Genomic DNA, 16854 nt, shown 5'->3' on the forward strand with positions numbered 1-16854 from the left:
ACTCGTGATGGAGGGGGTACATTGTAATTCCGGGGTACCTCCCGGGGTCTCCGTCCACAGACTTCCCTGACTTGTGATTTTCTGCTATTTCCAGGCTCAGCAGTTGGAACCTTGCGCTAAGACGCTCGATCCGGGCTGCGGTGGCAACATGTCCATCACCAACACCCCCACCAGCAACGACGCCTGCCTGAGCATCGTACACAGCCTGATGTGCCACCGCCAGGGAGGCGAGAGCGAGACCTTTGCCAAGCGAGCCATCGAGAGTCTAGTAAAGAAGCTGAAGGAGAAGAAGGATGAATTGGATTCTCTGATCACCGCCATCACCACAAACGGGGCCCATCCCAGCAAATGTGTCACCATCCAGAGGACCTTAGATGGACGGCTGCAGGTGGGCACATGTTCTTTGTTAGGTGGGCGCTGTATGTGCCTAGGGGGCTTTTGGTTTAGTGGGTAACACCATACTATGTAATGGATTCTGGGCTAAGTATCACGCGGAGGGTCGGGTGCGTTCACACGCGGAGGGTCGGGTGCGTTCACACGCGGAGGGTCGGGTGCGTTCACACGCGGAGGGTCGGGTGCGTTCACACGCGGAGGGTCGGGTGCGTTCACACGCGGAGGGTCGGGTGCGTTCACACGCGGAGGGTCGGGTGCGTTCACACGCGGAGGGTCGGGTGCGTTCACACGCGGAGGGTCGGGTGCGTTCACACGCGGAGGGTCGGGTGCGTTCACACGCGGAGGGTCGGGTGCGTTCACACGCGGAGGGTCGGGTGCGTTCACACGCGGAGGGTCGGGTGCGTTCACACGCGGAGGGTCGGGTGCGTTCACACGCGGAGGGTCGGGTGCGTTCACACGCGGAGGGTCGGGTGCGTTCACACGCGGAGGGTCGGGTGCGTTCACACGCGGAGGGTCGGGTGCGTTCACACGCGGAGGGTCGGGTGCGTTCACACGCGGAGGGTCGGGTGCGTTCACACGCGGAGGGTCGGGTGCGTTCACACGCGGAGGGTCGGGTGCGTTCCCACCGTGACAGTATAATGGGTTAGAAAACATGTTGCCAAGCTGTCTGGAGCTTGTCCAGAGTGTGTGTTCCCTTTCCACTGCTGCCAGATTTCTACTTTTTGCACTTTAATATTTTCCTCCCTTTCTACCACGAGCCGTGACTTTTTCCCATCTACATCGCTGTACAAGGGCGTTTTTTTTTTTTTTCAGGACGAATTGTGATATTGGGTTACACTATTAACTTTACTGTATATTGTACTCAAAACGTGGAGGGGGACGTTCTTTGTATTGTAAAAATGCCCCAGAAGCATGATTCTCCAGGTCCGTGCCATCACAGAAATGCCAAATGTGTATAGAATAATGGCGGCACAATATTTTTTTCCTGACAAAGTTCTTAATTTTTCTAAGCTCCTATTACCGCATATACAGGTAGGTCCAGAAAAAGTTGGACAGTGACAAGTTTTGGCATTTTAGCTGTTTACCAAAACGTATTCAAGTTACAGTTCTATAATCAATATAAAGTGCCGCCTCTCAGCTTTAATTTGAGAGGATTCACATCCTAATTAGAGGAAGGGTTTAGGAATTATAGCCTTTTAATATGCAAGGGGCCAAAAATAATTGCACAATTATCTCAAAAACCCTTTGATGGGCTTTTCCCTCTTTAGTCCATCAATGAAGCAGGTAAAAGGTCTGGAGCTGATTCCAGGTGTGGCATTTACATTTGGAAGCTGTTGCTGTGAACCCACAACATGTGGTCAAAGGATCTCTCAATAGAAGAGAAACAGTCCATTATTAGACTGGCGGAAAAGAAGAAATCCATCAGAGAGAGAACAGAAATGTTAAGTGGCCAAATCAACAGTTTGATGCATTCTGCAAAAAAACAAACAAAAAAACTCAGGACACTGAGTGAACATGTGTCAGTGGCACCCCTGCGACTGAAAGCTGAATTCTACCAGGGACGAATAAAGTTCATTTTCTCCCTGCAGCGTTCTTGTAAGTGCAGGCGCTGGGCGGGTTAGTAACGCTATTAAACTGTAGATTAGCCCTATATCAGCAGGTTAATAGATTTTTTTTTTTTTTTTTTCTTGGTGACAGGTCCCCTTTAAATCCAAAATATTGGCCTACAGAGCTGAAATCACGGAGATTCCGCCACTGTCCAAATATTTTTGGACCTAACTGTATATGAGATTAGGAAAATTCATAACTTTGTAAGAAAAAATTGTTACCATTTTCTGAGGCCATAACTTTTTTCTTATTGATGGAGATTTCCGAGGTCCTGACTTTTTAGGTGTTGAGTTGATGTTTAGCATACGTGGGATCTTGTACGTCATCACTTTTTATTGTATTTCCTGGGGGATCTGCGGTCACTGATTAACAGCCGTTCTGGCGTTTTTTCAATTTTTTTTTCTTTACGACCTTTACCATAAAGAGTAAAATCCTTCTATATTATGATCAGACTTTTTTGAACGTGGCCATACCAAATATTAGACACTATCGGAAGCTTTGGTCAGTGGTCCGTGACCTGGGAACCGTCATTTCTTCCCTTTCTCAGTACTTTGATGGCCGTAATAAGCCAATCAGGCAGATGTGAAGCTGTAAACTGTGCTCAGCTGCTGTGCCGATAGTGGCCCGTACACCATTAGTCCTGTCCACCAGCGTTGTCCTACGTGGTTCACTGTGGTCTCGGTGACTTGCCTTTCTGCCCTGACGCCGTCCATGGTCTCTTGCAGGTGGCCGGCAGGAAAGGTTTCCCCCACGTCATCTATGCCCGTCTCTGGCGGTGGCCGGATCTTCATAAGAATGAACTGAAACATGTGAAATATTGTCAGTACGCGTTTGACCTGAAGTGCGACAGTGTCTGTGTCAATCCCTATCACTACGAGCGCGTCGTGTCCCCTGGGATCGGTAAGAGACCTGAGCCTTGTGTCATCCGTCTGATGTAATGACTAGCGGAGGCGTAAGGAGCAGAAATGATGGGCGCAGCGGGGTCTGTACAGGACTAGACAGTATTATATGTGCAGACACCACTTAGAGTGGTACATGGGCAGGTAGCACTATCTGTGCCTGTGTTTTTTACAGGAATAGGCAGTAATGTCCCTTCTTACATCATTTATAGGAAAAAAAAGACAATGATGGATAAGGAGGCAGTACTCTCTGTGCCTACATCGCTTACAGGGGAAGGCAGTACTCTCTGTGCCTACATCGCTTACAGGGGAAGGCAGTACTCTCTGTGCCTACATCGCTTACAGGGGAAGGCAGTACTCTCTGTGCCTACATCGCTTACAGGGCAAGGCAGTACTCTCTGTGCCTACATCGCTTACAGGGGAAGGCAGTACTCTCTGTGCCTACATCGCTTACAGGGGAAGGCAGTACTCTCTGTGCCTACATCGCTTACAGGGCAAGGCAGTACTCTCTGTGCCTACATCGCTTACAGGGGAAGGCAGTACTCTCTGTGCCTACATCGCTTACAGGGGAAGGCAGTACTCTTTGTGCCTACATCGCTTAATAGGGGAAGGCAGTACTCTCTGTGCCTACATCGCTTACAAGGCAAGGCAGTACTCTCTGTGCCTACATCGCTTACAGGGGAAGGCAGTACTCTCTGTGCCTACATCGCTTACAAGGCAAGGCATTACTCTCTGTGCCTACATCGCTTACAGGGGAAGGCAGTACTCTGTGCCTACATCGCTTACAGGGCAAGGCAGTACTCTCTGTGCCTACATCGCTTACAGGGCAAGGCAGTACTATTTGTGCCTACACTGCTTACAGGGGAAGGCAGTACTATCTGTCTACATCACTTACAGTGATAGGCAGTACTATCTGTGCCTGGATTATTTACTTTGCAGGGATAGGCAGTACTGTGTGTGCCTCTGTCATTTATAGAGATAGGCACTACTGTCGGTACCTGTCATTTACGTTACAGGGAATGAGGTACTATCTGTGCCTGTGTCATTTTCTTTACTGGAATAGGGAGGAAATATTTATAGTGATAGTACCTATTCCCCCTGTCTCCTTTTCATGAAGAAACCAGCAGCCAGCACTGTGTGTGCATACATCATTTACCGAGAGCGACAAGGAGCTCCTGGTGTCTGGATTTTCGTGGATGGGCAGTACAGTACTATCTGTTCCTTGGTCATTTTCAGACACAAATAGGGAAGCAGTACTATTTAAAGTGACAGAGAAGAGACTTGGTAGTATTTATGCCACAATACTTTTCATGAAGAAACCAGCAGCCAGCACTGTAGGTGCATTCATCATTTACAGAGAAAGATGAGGAGATCTTCATGTCTGTGATTAGTTACTTACAGGGAGGGCCGGGAGGCAGTCATGTTGTATAAAGCACATCATGCAGAGATGACATCGATGAGCAGTGATGCCCCCGACCATTGGTTGGTGGCCATGCTGCTGGGGTGCCTATGGTGGGGGGAGGAGGGGGTCGTACACTATAGATCTCTATGACGTGTGGTTTTTACCATCCATTAGATTGTTGGATTTTAGTTGAGGTATTATTAGTCCGTTGAATGTGAAGGAGCCTAGATTACTTGCGTCTCTCCTTCTTTATTGCTGACACTGCTCCTTTATCTTGCAGACTTGTCGGGGTTAACCATTCAGAGTACCGGTAAGTCTTTCCCTGGCCCGTTGTCCGGTGACGGTGGAGCGCAGCTTCGTCACATGGTGCGGCCTCCTCCATAATGTACGAGGCCTGGTCTGTGGGTCCGGAGTAGTTTGTATCTGGGCGATATTCCAGAAGGACGAGGACGCCTCAGCACGTCTCTGACAATTATAGCTATGCGTCCTCCATCTTTTTTATAGCAGGGAGGAGGGAGCTGGTGACTTTTTTCCTTCGGTAGCTGCTCGGTCCAGACGCTGTAGTGATGGTTCCTCCATGGTATGTAACGTCCTGCCTGTCATCTTGTCACAGCTCCGTCTAGTTTACTGGTGAAGGACGAGTACGGCCATGACTACGTGGAAGCTCAGCAGAGTATCGCCGCCTCTGAAGCACACTCACTACAGACCATCCAGCACCCCCCGAGCAACCGGTCGTCCAACGAGAGCTACAGCAACTCTTCACTGATGGCCTCCAGTGAGCCCAGCACCCCCAATGCCTCCAGCTTCTCCAGCATCCCCGTCCCATCCACAAGTAAGTGTCCGCAGCTTCTGAATCCCACCTCCAGTCTGCAAGACTCTGTCACTCCGCCTCCTGCTTGCCTGACAGCCTCTAATACCATGTGACTAAAGTCAAGCAGGAGGCGGCGGGACTGGGCATTGAATAGAGTTGGAGTGACAGAGGCTTCAGATTTACATCCTAATTTTTATGTTAATGCAGTTTGTGACGCTTTCTAAAGAATTTTTTTTCCAAATTGGCTATGCTATTATCTATTTTTAAAAAAATTCCTCCCGTCTTATCATTTTTGCTTTGGCCACAGTCACATAATCGTCAGTACATTGTAGGGTTAACTTCTCAGCCGTCTCATCAACATCACAGGCTTAATTTACAATGACGGGTATGAAACGCAGATAGGCCATAACATTAAAAACATCTGCCTAATATTATGTAGGCCTCGCTTGTCACTTAAAGGTCTGACCTGTCGAGGCCTCGACCCCACAAGAGCGCTGTTGGTGTCCATTGTGAAGATCACATCATAGGTTGCCATGCGACAACACCCAAAGTAGCTTCATATGATGGATCTACAAACCTCCTGATGAACCAGTATCACAATGGTGAAACGCTTCGGTCGCAGTGAACTGGTAGCTGTGGGGTCTTTTTTTGTATTTTCTCTATTTCTTCCTTTTCTGATGGTGAATTTGGTAGTAATGGGGGATCCTTGGTATTTGGGATTTCCCTTTTTTGCTTTCTACCTTTCGTAGGTCACGTACTTTTTTCTCCCACACCCAGACAGCTCTGTAGATCTACCGATAGTATATTTTGATGAGCCCTTTATAGTGTGATACTTGCTTTTATGGCTTCTGCTTCTGTCCCCCCTACATAGGGGATTCTTCGTATAAGGGGTTGGTATTTTCGTGTCTAGAGTCTTGTAGGGCAAGACAGTGTTGAGCGGGGGTGCCATTCTTGGGTGTTTATTGGCTGCACATGCACCCGACCATCCACACAATGGAGAACCTGATTCTTCAGCTCCGGCCGCCTCATGCTATTCCTTTGGGGTCTATTTATGACCATTGTAGGAGCTTTCGGTGGTCGACACAGGTCAGGATTTAACTACTTTTGCAGTTTACTGCTATGCTATCCCTTAGACCGTGGTACACAGCGAATCTGTCAGAAGCACAACCAGAGATCGAGCTATCTAGCCACTACATCACAAGCAAGTCGCCAAAAATTAAAATGGTTGCAACTTGTCGTGGCAATTTAAACTGATATTGCGCGGCCTTGTCCCAGCTGCATAGTGTGTTTTTTGGTTATCAGCTTTGTATTGAGGTGGTTTCTCAGTAAGTGCAGCTTGTAATGAGCCATAAATTCCTTCTACCTGTTTTCTACCCCTTCCATCTACCATTTGTGTATGTGCCCGGCATACGAGAGCCTGATGCCTTCTGTCATCTTTGATGACACCTGTCTCGGTAGAGCCGTTTGTCACCTTTCCTCTAAATGTTCGCTGAGTGTCGGTCCTGGCTCGTTACCACCGTACAGGACAAACATTGATGTGTGATCGGCGGTGAATGAGATTTGCTGAGGAATCTATGGGCAGTACCGACTCCAGATGTTCTCTCTCCTCCCAGGTCAGCCCACTAGTCTGTTGGCGGCATCGCACGGCGAAGGATTGCTGCAGATCGCCTCCGTGCCACCTCAGGGGACGCAACAGAACGGCTTCAACGCCCAGCCGGCCACATATCATCACAGTAAGTGGTGGAAAAGTGTTGTACCGACTAGTGAGGAGCACAAGTGCTCGTTACTTTGGTTCGTCTAGGGTGCTTGGGTACGCACCGAGTATTGCGGGTGCTCGAGTGACATGGCTGCATGTTTCGCCGCTATTAGCCACAAGACCTGCACAGATTGTCAGGCAATCCCCGGATGTTTTGTGGCTATCTTTGCATCAGCGAAACATGCGGCTGTGGGGACTCGAATATGTCACTTGAGCACCCGCAGTACCCGGTTCGTACCCAAGCACCCTAGACGAATGAAGCCCCATTCTGAATACTTCCGGCTGCCTCCGTTGTATTGCCGTCATCCACAATGGCTCCTTGTGCTTTTTACCATCCAGTAGCTGGTGCCATAAACACTGCAGAGATCTCCTGTTAATGCGCCCCATGTTATTCCATGACTGCCATCACCCTGCACCAGGGGGCGGCTTCGTAACCAGATTTTGTGTGATGTTTTAGTAGACAGTACCACAACCTGGACTGGAAGTAGAACCGCACCTTACACCCCCAATATGTCTCACCACCAGAACGGACATCTTCAGCATCATCCACCCATGCCTCATCCTGGACATTACTGTAAGTTTTTTACCTTCCGATGTTCCTTTGCTCCCATGGTTTGGAATCATTTTATTATTTTTTATTTTTGGTTTTATGAGATTCACTCTTAATTTTGTCATTTCCAACCTCTTGAGTCAATTTGTTGCCTACATGAAGCACTCGGCCTCCTCGGTCTTGGCTTATGTTTACACATTGTCCTTGAGTTTTATCATGGATTTTGCAGAATTTTCTTCAAATTGACATTGCAAAAATAGTATCGGTACTACAACGTGTGATTGTAACCCTACAGCTCTGAAGATGGGGCTTTACTCCTCGTCATTGGGAGTCTCAAATATCTATATAAAATATATTTAGGTGGAAATCTGCATTACAGAGATCGATCAGGAAATCACCCATACTTCTCCTCCTCCTCCTCCTCCTCCTCCTCCTGTACAATGACTGATAACACCTCTATATACAGTAGATAACACAGGATCCACCATCCACAATAGGTGATATCACAGCTCACCTCCTCCTCCTGTACAATGACTGATAACACCTCTACATACAATAGATAACACAGGATCCACCATTCACAATAGGTGATATCACAGCTCACCTACCCCTCCTGTACAATGACTGATAACACCTCTATATACAGTAGATGACACAGGATCCACCATTCACAATAGGTGATATCACAGCTCACCTCCTCCTCCTGTACAATGACTGATAACCCCTCTATATACAGTAGATAACAGGATCCACCATTCACAATAGGTGATGTCACAGCTCACCTCCTCCTGTACAATGACTGATAACACCTCTATATACAGATTTGTGCTGCCCCCGAAGGATGGTCTAGATATCAAAGTGGCCCCAGGCAGAAATTAAGTTCCCCACCCCTGGGTTAAAAGATGAAATGTGTGCGGCCCCATTCCTCTGACGGCCGCGGTCACCCGGACCCCGATTTGCAGCTTCCTTACCTGTTGATGGTTTCGTCATTTACTACATTTCATATAAAGGAGATTTCCCTCAGCTGCCATCGCCTTTACCTAGAAACCTGTCTCTGACACGGACCCTGTTTTGTTCTATAGGGCCTGTGCATAACGAGCTCGCGTTCCAGCCCCCGATCTCCAATCACCCAGGTACGTGGTTGTGTGTTAGAATAAAACCACTGTGTAAATATGTATTATAGGGAAACCTACAGATAGTCAGTCCTATAAGGACCAAACAAATAAGCCCAGAATAATGCTAACAAGCGATTAGTGAGCAGTCCATATAGACATCGGACCCCCAGCAGGAATGTGAATACATGGAAAGGTGGGCTGACAATGGAGGATAATACCATATGTAACAGACAAGCAATACACAGTCACCTGAATCTAGGTAACAAGGTAGCGTTTCGCCGCTATGATTGTGGCTTCATCAGGGGTGAGAGTACAGCTTGTCTTGTCTTAGCCAATAAATAGGGAAATAATTACCCAAGATTTGTTGCCGTTGCAAGGAGTGAAGGTAGGCGGGGGTAGATGATGGGAGTAATAGTGTGTGCGCACTCATTTATTATCCCCATCACCGCTGCCTATGTGAGAGTATCGTAATGGCTTTATAAATAAGTGTGAGGGGGTATCGCGCAGGCGCGCTGTGTGTGTTGCATGTGTCAAAGGATCATGTGACCGCCAGTGACAGGACAGCGACGCCGTGCATGTGTGTGCCAGAAGGCGGGCACCGGACCCCTGGAGATCAGTTTATTCTAACTCGATCTTTGTGCTTTTTATTTTCCCATTTTTGGCTTCTCTTTTAATAAAGATGTAATAATATTTGGTGCACTCAGGAGCCTCTTCTTTCTCTTCTACCTGCTGCTCGCTGGTGCGCCATAGGTGGATCCCAATATTTCCGTGTGCTTGTGTCGTGCCGTCTTTCATATTTTTGTAGATTTTTTGGGGGGCCGCTCTTGCAGTTTTCTGCTTTCTCTCCCGCAGCTCCGGAGTATTGGTGCTCTATTGCTTATTTTGAAATGGACGTCCAGGTGGGAGAAACCTTCAAAGTCCCCTCCAATTGCCCCATCGTCACAGTGGACGGCTACGTGGACCCCTCGGGGGGTGATCGCTTCTGCTTGGGGCAACTGTCCAATGTGCACAGGACAGAAGCCATCGAGAGAGCACGGTAAGTCTCCTAGGGGAGTATATGAGATTTTACCTGCGCGTTGGGACCACCTTGCCCCAGTGTTTTTTCCTTTCCCCTGTTTCAGCTTATTTTAATCTTTTACCCACATCCACCATAGATGTACTTCAAATGTCAGCCGCACATGTATGGAGGGGGCTCATAAGTTCGGCCCAGTCCTTACAGGATGGGTGCTGGCTGTGTTACACAGCCTCCACCAGCAGCAACCAGAGCTAGGTCCAGTCGCTGCCAGTGTCTGACACTGGTATGTACATGGTGCAATCCAAATGCGACTGCCACCCCCACGATGGCATTATGGGGTGCCAATGTGATTTGTCTTGACACCTGGGGGCCTTAAGGGCCCCGTCGTTCCCATCTCTGTACTCTTCCTTTGTAGCCCAATCTATGACTGCGCTACTTAGAGATAATTAATCTCACTAGATAAAGCAATACTGGACTGTTACAGCATATAGGACAAGATATTAAACTATCGATAATAATAAAATATATACCGTATTTTCTGGTGTATAAGACGACTGGGCGTATAAGACGACGACCAACTTATCCATATAAAATATGGAGTTTGGGATATATTCGCCGTATAAGACGGGGGTCATCTTATACGCTCAGTCATCTTATACGGCGTGTGCGGTGCGGATGGTTCCCAGGGTCTGAAGGAGAGGAGACTCCTTCAGGCCCTGGGATCCATATTCATGTAAAAAAAGAATAAAAATAAAAAATATGGGATATACTTACCCTCTGACGGCCCGCGGCTCTCAGCGGTGCAAGCGTCCATTCCCAATGATGCATTGAATGAAGGACCTTAGATGATGACGCGGTCGCGTGACCGATACCGTGACTTCATCGAATGGCCTTCGCTCAATGCATCCTTAGGAACGGAGGCCTTCGCTTGCACCGCTGAGAGCCGCGGGTCGTCGGAGGGTGAGTATATCCATATTTTTTTTTTTTTTTTATATTCTTTTTTTTTTTTACATGAATATGGATCCCAGGGCCTGAAGGAGTCTCCTCTCCTCCAGACCCTGGGAACCATACATGACCGCTCCCTGCACACGCCGTACTCGGCGTATAAGACGACCCCTGACTTTTGAGATGATTTTCAGGGGTTAAAAAGTCATCTTATACACCGGAAAATACGGTATTTATTTAAAAGTTTGAATCAACTGCTCCTCTTTCCAAATACAAAAATGGAGAAATGAAAAATAAAAGCAAAATTTATAATTATTTACGATTTTATATTACAATCAGGAGATTCTTGGACTCTTGAGTAAAATCCCTTTCTCCCTCATTTCATTGGGGGACACAGAAAACCAATGGGGGTACGCTTCTGCCACCTGGAGGCTGACACTAAGAACTACAACTATAAGAAAAGTAGTTTCCTGTTCAGCAGGATGCACCCAGATACGGACAGTCGAGTAGAATAAATTACTAATACACCCAACGGGGCAGCAGCAACAAGACAGGGTTGCTGTGTCCCCCAACTGCAAAGACCAAGGCACATGAAGGGACTCACTGTAAGGAGAGTACTGAAGAGGTAAGAAAACTGGGACAAGCACCGTGGCGGATGGGCCAGGGAGAAGATCCACTCGCCTGTCCTGAAGAAGCTCGTCCATTCATGGTCCGTATCCAAAAGAGATTATCTTCGGCGCTGTCTACCCTACATGCAATGCGCCAGGCTCTGGGGGCGAGGCGGGCAGGAGAAAAAGGGCAAAGACAGACCACCCGCACCAGTGCCTGAATGCTGTCCAGAAGAGAGGATCCAAACTGACCCCTGGCGGCAGCAGCATTGTACACCCATGGTCTCCTGTGTCACCAAATTGCCACAAAAAGAAAAATTTTAATGCCAGAATTGTATTTTTTTTGGTCAAAGCTCCGTGGGAAGTGAGAATGAAAGTTCGTGAGCCCCCGGTTATTCTGCGGTGCTTATGTCGTTGCTTCTTTACCCCTCGTGTCCTCTTTCCTCCCAGATTGCACATAGGGAAAGGCGTCCAGCTGGAGTGTAAAGGAGAGGGCGACGTGTGGGTGCGATGTCTCAGCGACCACGCCGTGTTCGTACAGAGCTACTACCTGGACAGAGAGGCGGGCCGGGCACCCGGGGACGCCGTGCACAAGATCTACCCCAGTGCTTACATTAAGGTACGGACCACCAGCCTCTAAGGAAATAAGTAAATCCTCCTTCCCCGGTCCGGTCCATTACTGCTGGGCTCCTTCACACATCCGACATTCACGGTCCAAACTCTCCAGCCTCCTCTGGGCCCGGATGTTTAGGGTCCCAGAGAAATCACTCTTGGGTCTAATTCATACACTCGCGTGAAAACAGCATTGTTCAATTTAACTTTTCTAAAAGAAAAAGTGGTAAAAAAGGTAAAATGGCAAAAATAATGACATTAATAATTAAGATACAGTTGTGGCCAAAAGTATTGTCACCCCTGCAATTCTGTCAGATAGTACTCAGTTTCTTCCTGAAAATGATTGCAAACACAAATTATTTGGTATTATTATCTTCATTTAATTTGTCTTCAATGAAAAAACCACAAAAGAGAATGAAGCAAAAAGCAAAACATTGATCATTTCACACAAAACTCCAAAAATGGGCCAGACAAAAGTATTGGCACCCTCAACCTAATACTTGGTTGCACAACCTTTAGCCAAAATAACTGCGACCAACCGCTTCCGGTAACCATCAATGAGTTTCTTACAATGCTCTGCTGGAATTTTAGACCATTCTTCTTTGGCAAACTGCTCCAGGTCCCTGATATTTGAAGGCGCCTTCTCCAAACTGCCATTTTTAGATCTCTCCACAGGTGATCTATGGGATTCAGGTCTGGACTCATTGCTGCCACCTTAGAAGTCTCCAGTGCTTTCTCTCCAACCATTTTCTAGTGCTTTTTGAAGTGTGTTTTGGGTCATTGTCCTGCTGGAAGACCCATGACCTCTGAGGGAGACCCGGCTTTCTCACACTGGGCCCTACATTATGCTGCAAAATGTGTTGGTAGTCTTCAGACTTCATAATGCCATGCACACGGTCAAGCAGTCCAGTGCCAGAGGCAGCAAAGCAACTCCAAAACATCAGGGAACCTCCGCCATGTCTGACTGTAGGGACCGCGTTCTTTTCTTTGAATGCCTCTTTTTTTCTCCTGTAAACTCTATGTTGATGCCTTTGCCCAAAAAGCTCTACTTTTGTCTCATCTGAACAGAGAACATTCTTCCAAAACGTTTTAGGCTTTTCAGGTAAGTTTTGGCAAACTCCAGCCTGGCTTTTTTATGTCTCGGGGTAAGAAGTGGGGTCTTCCTGGGTCTCCTACAATACAGTCCCTTTTCATTCAGACGCCGACGGATAGTACGGGTTGACCCTGTTGTACCCTCGGACTGCAGGGCAGCTTGAACTTGTTTGGATGTTTGTCGAGGTTCTTTATCCAACATCCGCACAATCTTGCGTTGAAATCTCTTGTCAATTTTTCTTTTCTGTCCACATCTAGGGAGGTTAGCCACAGTGCCATGGGCTTTACACTGCTTGATGACACTGCGCACGGTAGACACAGGAACATTCAGGTCTTTGGAGATGGACTTGTAGCCTTGAGATTGCTCATGCTTCCTCACAATTTGGTTTCTCAAGTCCTCAGACAGTTCTTTGGTCTTCTTTCTTTTCTCCATGCTCAATGTGGTCACACAAGGACACAGGACAGAGGTTGAGTCAACTTTAATCCATGTCAACTGGCTGCAAGTGTGATTTAGTTATTGCCAACACCTGTTAGGTGCCACAGGTAAGTTACAGGTGCTGATAATTGCACTAATTATAGAAGCATCACATGATTTTTTGAACAGTGCCAATACTTTTGTCCACCCCCTTTTTTATGTTTGGTGTGGAATTATATCCAATTTGGCTTTAGGACAATTCTTTTTGTGTTTTTTCATTTAAGAGAAATTAAATGAAGATAATAATACCAAATAATTTGTGATTGCAATCATTTTCAGGAAGAAACTGAATATTATCTGACAGAATTGCAGGGGGTGTCAATACTTTAGGCCACAACTGTAATAGTTTTAATAACTCAGCAAAAAATGTTCTGACCTCTGTGCAAAAATCTCCTAATCCTCGAGATGTGACCCAAACACTTACTGTCACTAATGACCACTGCACTTTTCTGTCTTTTCCCCCAAGGTGTTTGATTTACGCCAGTGCCACAGACAAATGCAGCAGCAGGCGGCCACAGCGCAGGCGGCAGCAGCAGCTCAAGCAGCAGCCGTGGCGGGGAATATCCCTGGTCCGGGGTCCGTGGGTGGCATCGCTCCAGCGATCAGTAAGTGTCAGCACTGCTTGTAACCGTTCATGACGTGTGAGCATTTTTATTTATTTATTTTTTTAAAATTGTTTTTAAACCCCTTTTTTTACCCCTTATTTTTTTCACTTTTTTACACTTTTTTTTTAACTTTTTGTTTACCCCTTTTTTTAACACTTCTTTCACCCCTTTTTATTCACACTTGTTTTAAACCTTTTTTTACACTTTAACTTTTTGTTTATCCAGTTTACCCCCTTTTTTTTTACCCCTTTTTAAAAAAAAAAAATACTTTTTTTTTTTTTTTTTTTTCCGCACGTTTCTTTACTTGCCTTATTTTTTAGGCCTTTCAGCTGCTGCCGGGATTGGAGTAGACGATCTGCGAAGACTTTGCATCCTGCGGATGAGCTTTGTGAAGGGCTGGGGCCCAGATTACCCTAGGCAGAGTATAAAGGAAACCCCCTGCTGGATAGAGATCCACCTGCACCGCGCCCTGCAGCTCCTGGACGAGGTCCTGCACACCATGCCCATCGCAGACCCGCAGCCCCTGGACTGATGAGCAGGAGGATGATGGGCTGAGCGCAGTCATTACTTGTAATCATGAATATATATAGATATATAAATATATGCACATAGCCTTTTCCTCGCTTCTTCCACGTCAGCGTGGAAATCAACAATTGTGGCCCCTTCCCCTCCTTTTTTTTTTTTCACCCTTTTTGCTGTATAACAGTATTTCTACATGTATTTTTTGCTGTGGAATCTACTCTAGTTTTGGGATCTGCAATGGAGGCGGTGATCAGCACCTCCCGGAGGGCAGGACGGCAGGAGCAGCCTTCAGGCCAGGACTGGGAAAAGTACTTTTTTTTAACCCCTTTGGTGCTGCGTATCTCTGGAGCAGCAGGCATGCGTTGTCATAGTCTGATTACGACGGGAATGGCGGACGGGATCTCCAGATCCAATCTGCTGGATCTCTGCCCGGCTCCATGTAACTGAATGTTCTTGCTTCACTACACTAAATGCTGCTCCTCTTTTTCAGGTAATGGCAGAAATGGGAAAATCATATTAGCAAAAAAGTTCTGCAGACTTTTTTTTTTTTTTAATAGTTTAAAATCCCTGAGCGGCCATGTAGATTTACTAAACAAGGGAACATATTGATTTAAAGGGACATCGACCCTTAGCTGCGGTTTATTGTTCCCGGTTATGACCGTACATTCCCATCTGATCACTACTATATCTCGCGTCTGTCCTCCCCCCAGAACATTATGCATCTATAGGTGAATGTCTCCCTTTTCTAACCTGCAGACTTTAGATGTTGCACCCCTTTAAATTCAGCATTAACGTCCCCAATGCTTTACTGTCTGTCTGAAATACAGATTTGGAAAGTAAAGGCCCCCCTCATTTTCATATATTCTCGGCACTATCCCAAACACACTACCGGACCGGTGTACACGGCCTTCGGGTGAGAAGGATTAATTACCCCCATTATTAGGAAAGCTATTATTTAGTGGAGGGGACGTACCGGCCGCTCTGACGTTATTCTTTACGATCAGGACTTTACGCTCCTTGTAAATTTCCCAAATTCACAATTCTTGACACTTCTTAATTTTGAAAATCCTGTTTGCCGTTTTCTCCGTGTCCCGTTGTATATACTTTACCTTTGTTTTATAGCCCGTACTCGCGTTGCACATGGATGCCCTCGTTCGTGCTGGAGTCCTGGTACGCCCCCTCCCTCACACAGCAGGTCCTTGTGTATATATATGAGATGGTCCTGATGGTGTGACGCTTTCATCTAGATAGTTGCATCTCTGCCACCGACATAAATTCATTACCTGCTTTTAATTTTTCTATCCAGCAGCCGTTGTAGTGTCTCCATTTGTTGTAAAGTAGAAAGTGACTTGTGTTCTAACAAATTACTAATTCTCAATAAACATCGGTTTATTACGAGCGGCTGACTTCTCATCATTAGTGCGAGACGATATCGCCAGGATGTGCCCACTTTATCGTTGGTGGCGGCCGGTTTTCATGGCCACAGCGGGGTCGTACATGATGGATAACCTTCTAAACACAATTTGTACCTGGAGCTGCATTCATAATTCTCCTGCTTGTCTGACAACATGGTGCAAAACCAGCAGAATTATCAATGTAGCTCTGGAGTTTTGTACCACTTTGCCATCTCTCGCAACTCACTACACTATTTAGGGCCTTTTTTATTTTTTTTTCATAAAGTATTTTTCATGTCAAGAATAGTCCAACCTGCAGCACTATTTTTGCAGTCATGTACCACAGACCCCTAAGTGTTCGGATCATATCCAGTATGACTATATACATAGACGCCATGATGCTGTTGTGAACAGAGTCTTAGCGGACACTAGAATTCTCCAGTAGCAATTGTCAGCTGGGCCCCGGGTCGATGGGCTGTATCCTGCACGGCGGCTACTGATCGGCCAGTTTTAGGGTGTCCATACGGTATTGATGACTATCATCTCATCTGCTGACGCCAACTCTTCACATGAATACTGTGTTCAGCCAAGGGTGCAGTCATTATTAACCCCTTCATGAGTTTTGTCATACCCATACATCATAGTTGGGACAGGGTCCCCGACCTTTGACGTATGGGTTAGTCATGGTGATCGTGTGGGCCACAGGATTTATGCCTGCGCGTTTTCTGCGGGGAGATAGGCTTAAGTTAAAGCCGAGACTCAGCTGACACTGTCGGGAGCAGTGCCGGTACCACCCTGGGCATTTTGGCCCCCTAAATGCTGCGATGGATATCTGAGCCCCAGTGTGCCTAAACCACATTTAGCATTCACATGTTTGGCATTTCTGTAGCAATGAGAGCCCGCCTAATTTACGGGTGCCTGTCTCCAGAAGCACGAGCTTGGCATGTACTGGGCACTACAGTGTACGGGCACTACAACAGCAGAGTTGTAATTTTCACTCGGCAACATCCATTGCTGCTTGTTTTTGGAAAACACCCATAGAAACAAATCGT

At 46.8% G+C, this 16854-nt stretch overlaps 1 protein-coding gene across 3 annotated transcripts in view; it reads left to right on the forward strand.

Moving 5' to 3' along the window:
- Nucleotides 1-15806, forward strand: part of SMAD4 (SMAD family member 4) — a 25836-nt gene extending 10030 nt beyond the window's left edge. For 2 of the 3 annotated variants that reach the window (XM_069747165.1, XM_069747166.1), the window contains exons 2-12: nucleotides 95-388; nucleotides 2727-2901; nucleotides 4583-4612; nucleotides 4916-5134; nucleotides 6727-6846; nucleotides 7327-7443; nucleotides 8502-8552; nucleotides 9387-9570; nucleotides 11553-11721; nucleotides 13748-13886; nucleotides 14207-15806. In XM_069747165.1, the coding sequence (XP_069603266.1) occupies nucleotides 149-388; nucleotides 2727-2901; nucleotides 4583-4612; nucleotides 4916-5134; nucleotides 6727-6846; nucleotides 7327-7443; nucleotides 8502-8552; nucleotides 9387-9570; nucleotides 11553-11721; nucleotides 13748-13886; nucleotides 14207-14418 (1656 nt within the window). In that variant the 5' untranslated portion in view covers nucleotides 95-148 and the 3' untranslated portion in view covers nucleotides 14419-15806. The remainder of the gene's footprint in view (nucleotides 1-94; nucleotides 389-2726; nucleotides 2902-4582; nucleotides 4613-4915; nucleotides 5135-6726; nucleotides 6847-7326; nucleotides 7444-8501; nucleotides 8553-9386; nucleotides 9571-11552; nucleotides 11722-13747; nucleotides 13887-14206) is intronic. The other variant, XM_069747167.1, reaches the window with a different exon arrangement.
- The last annotated feature ends 1048 nt before the right edge of the window (nucleotides 15807-16854 follow it).

The sequence above is a fragment of the Ranitomeya imitator genome, chromosome 2, assembly GCF_032444005.1.
Source record: "Ranitomeya imitator isolate aRanImi1 chromosome 2, aRanImi1.pri, whole genome shotgun sequence".
Taxonomy (NCBI): domain Eukaryota; kingdom Metazoa; phylum Chordata; class Amphibia; order Anura; family Dendrobatidae; genus Ranitomeya; species Ranitomeya imitator.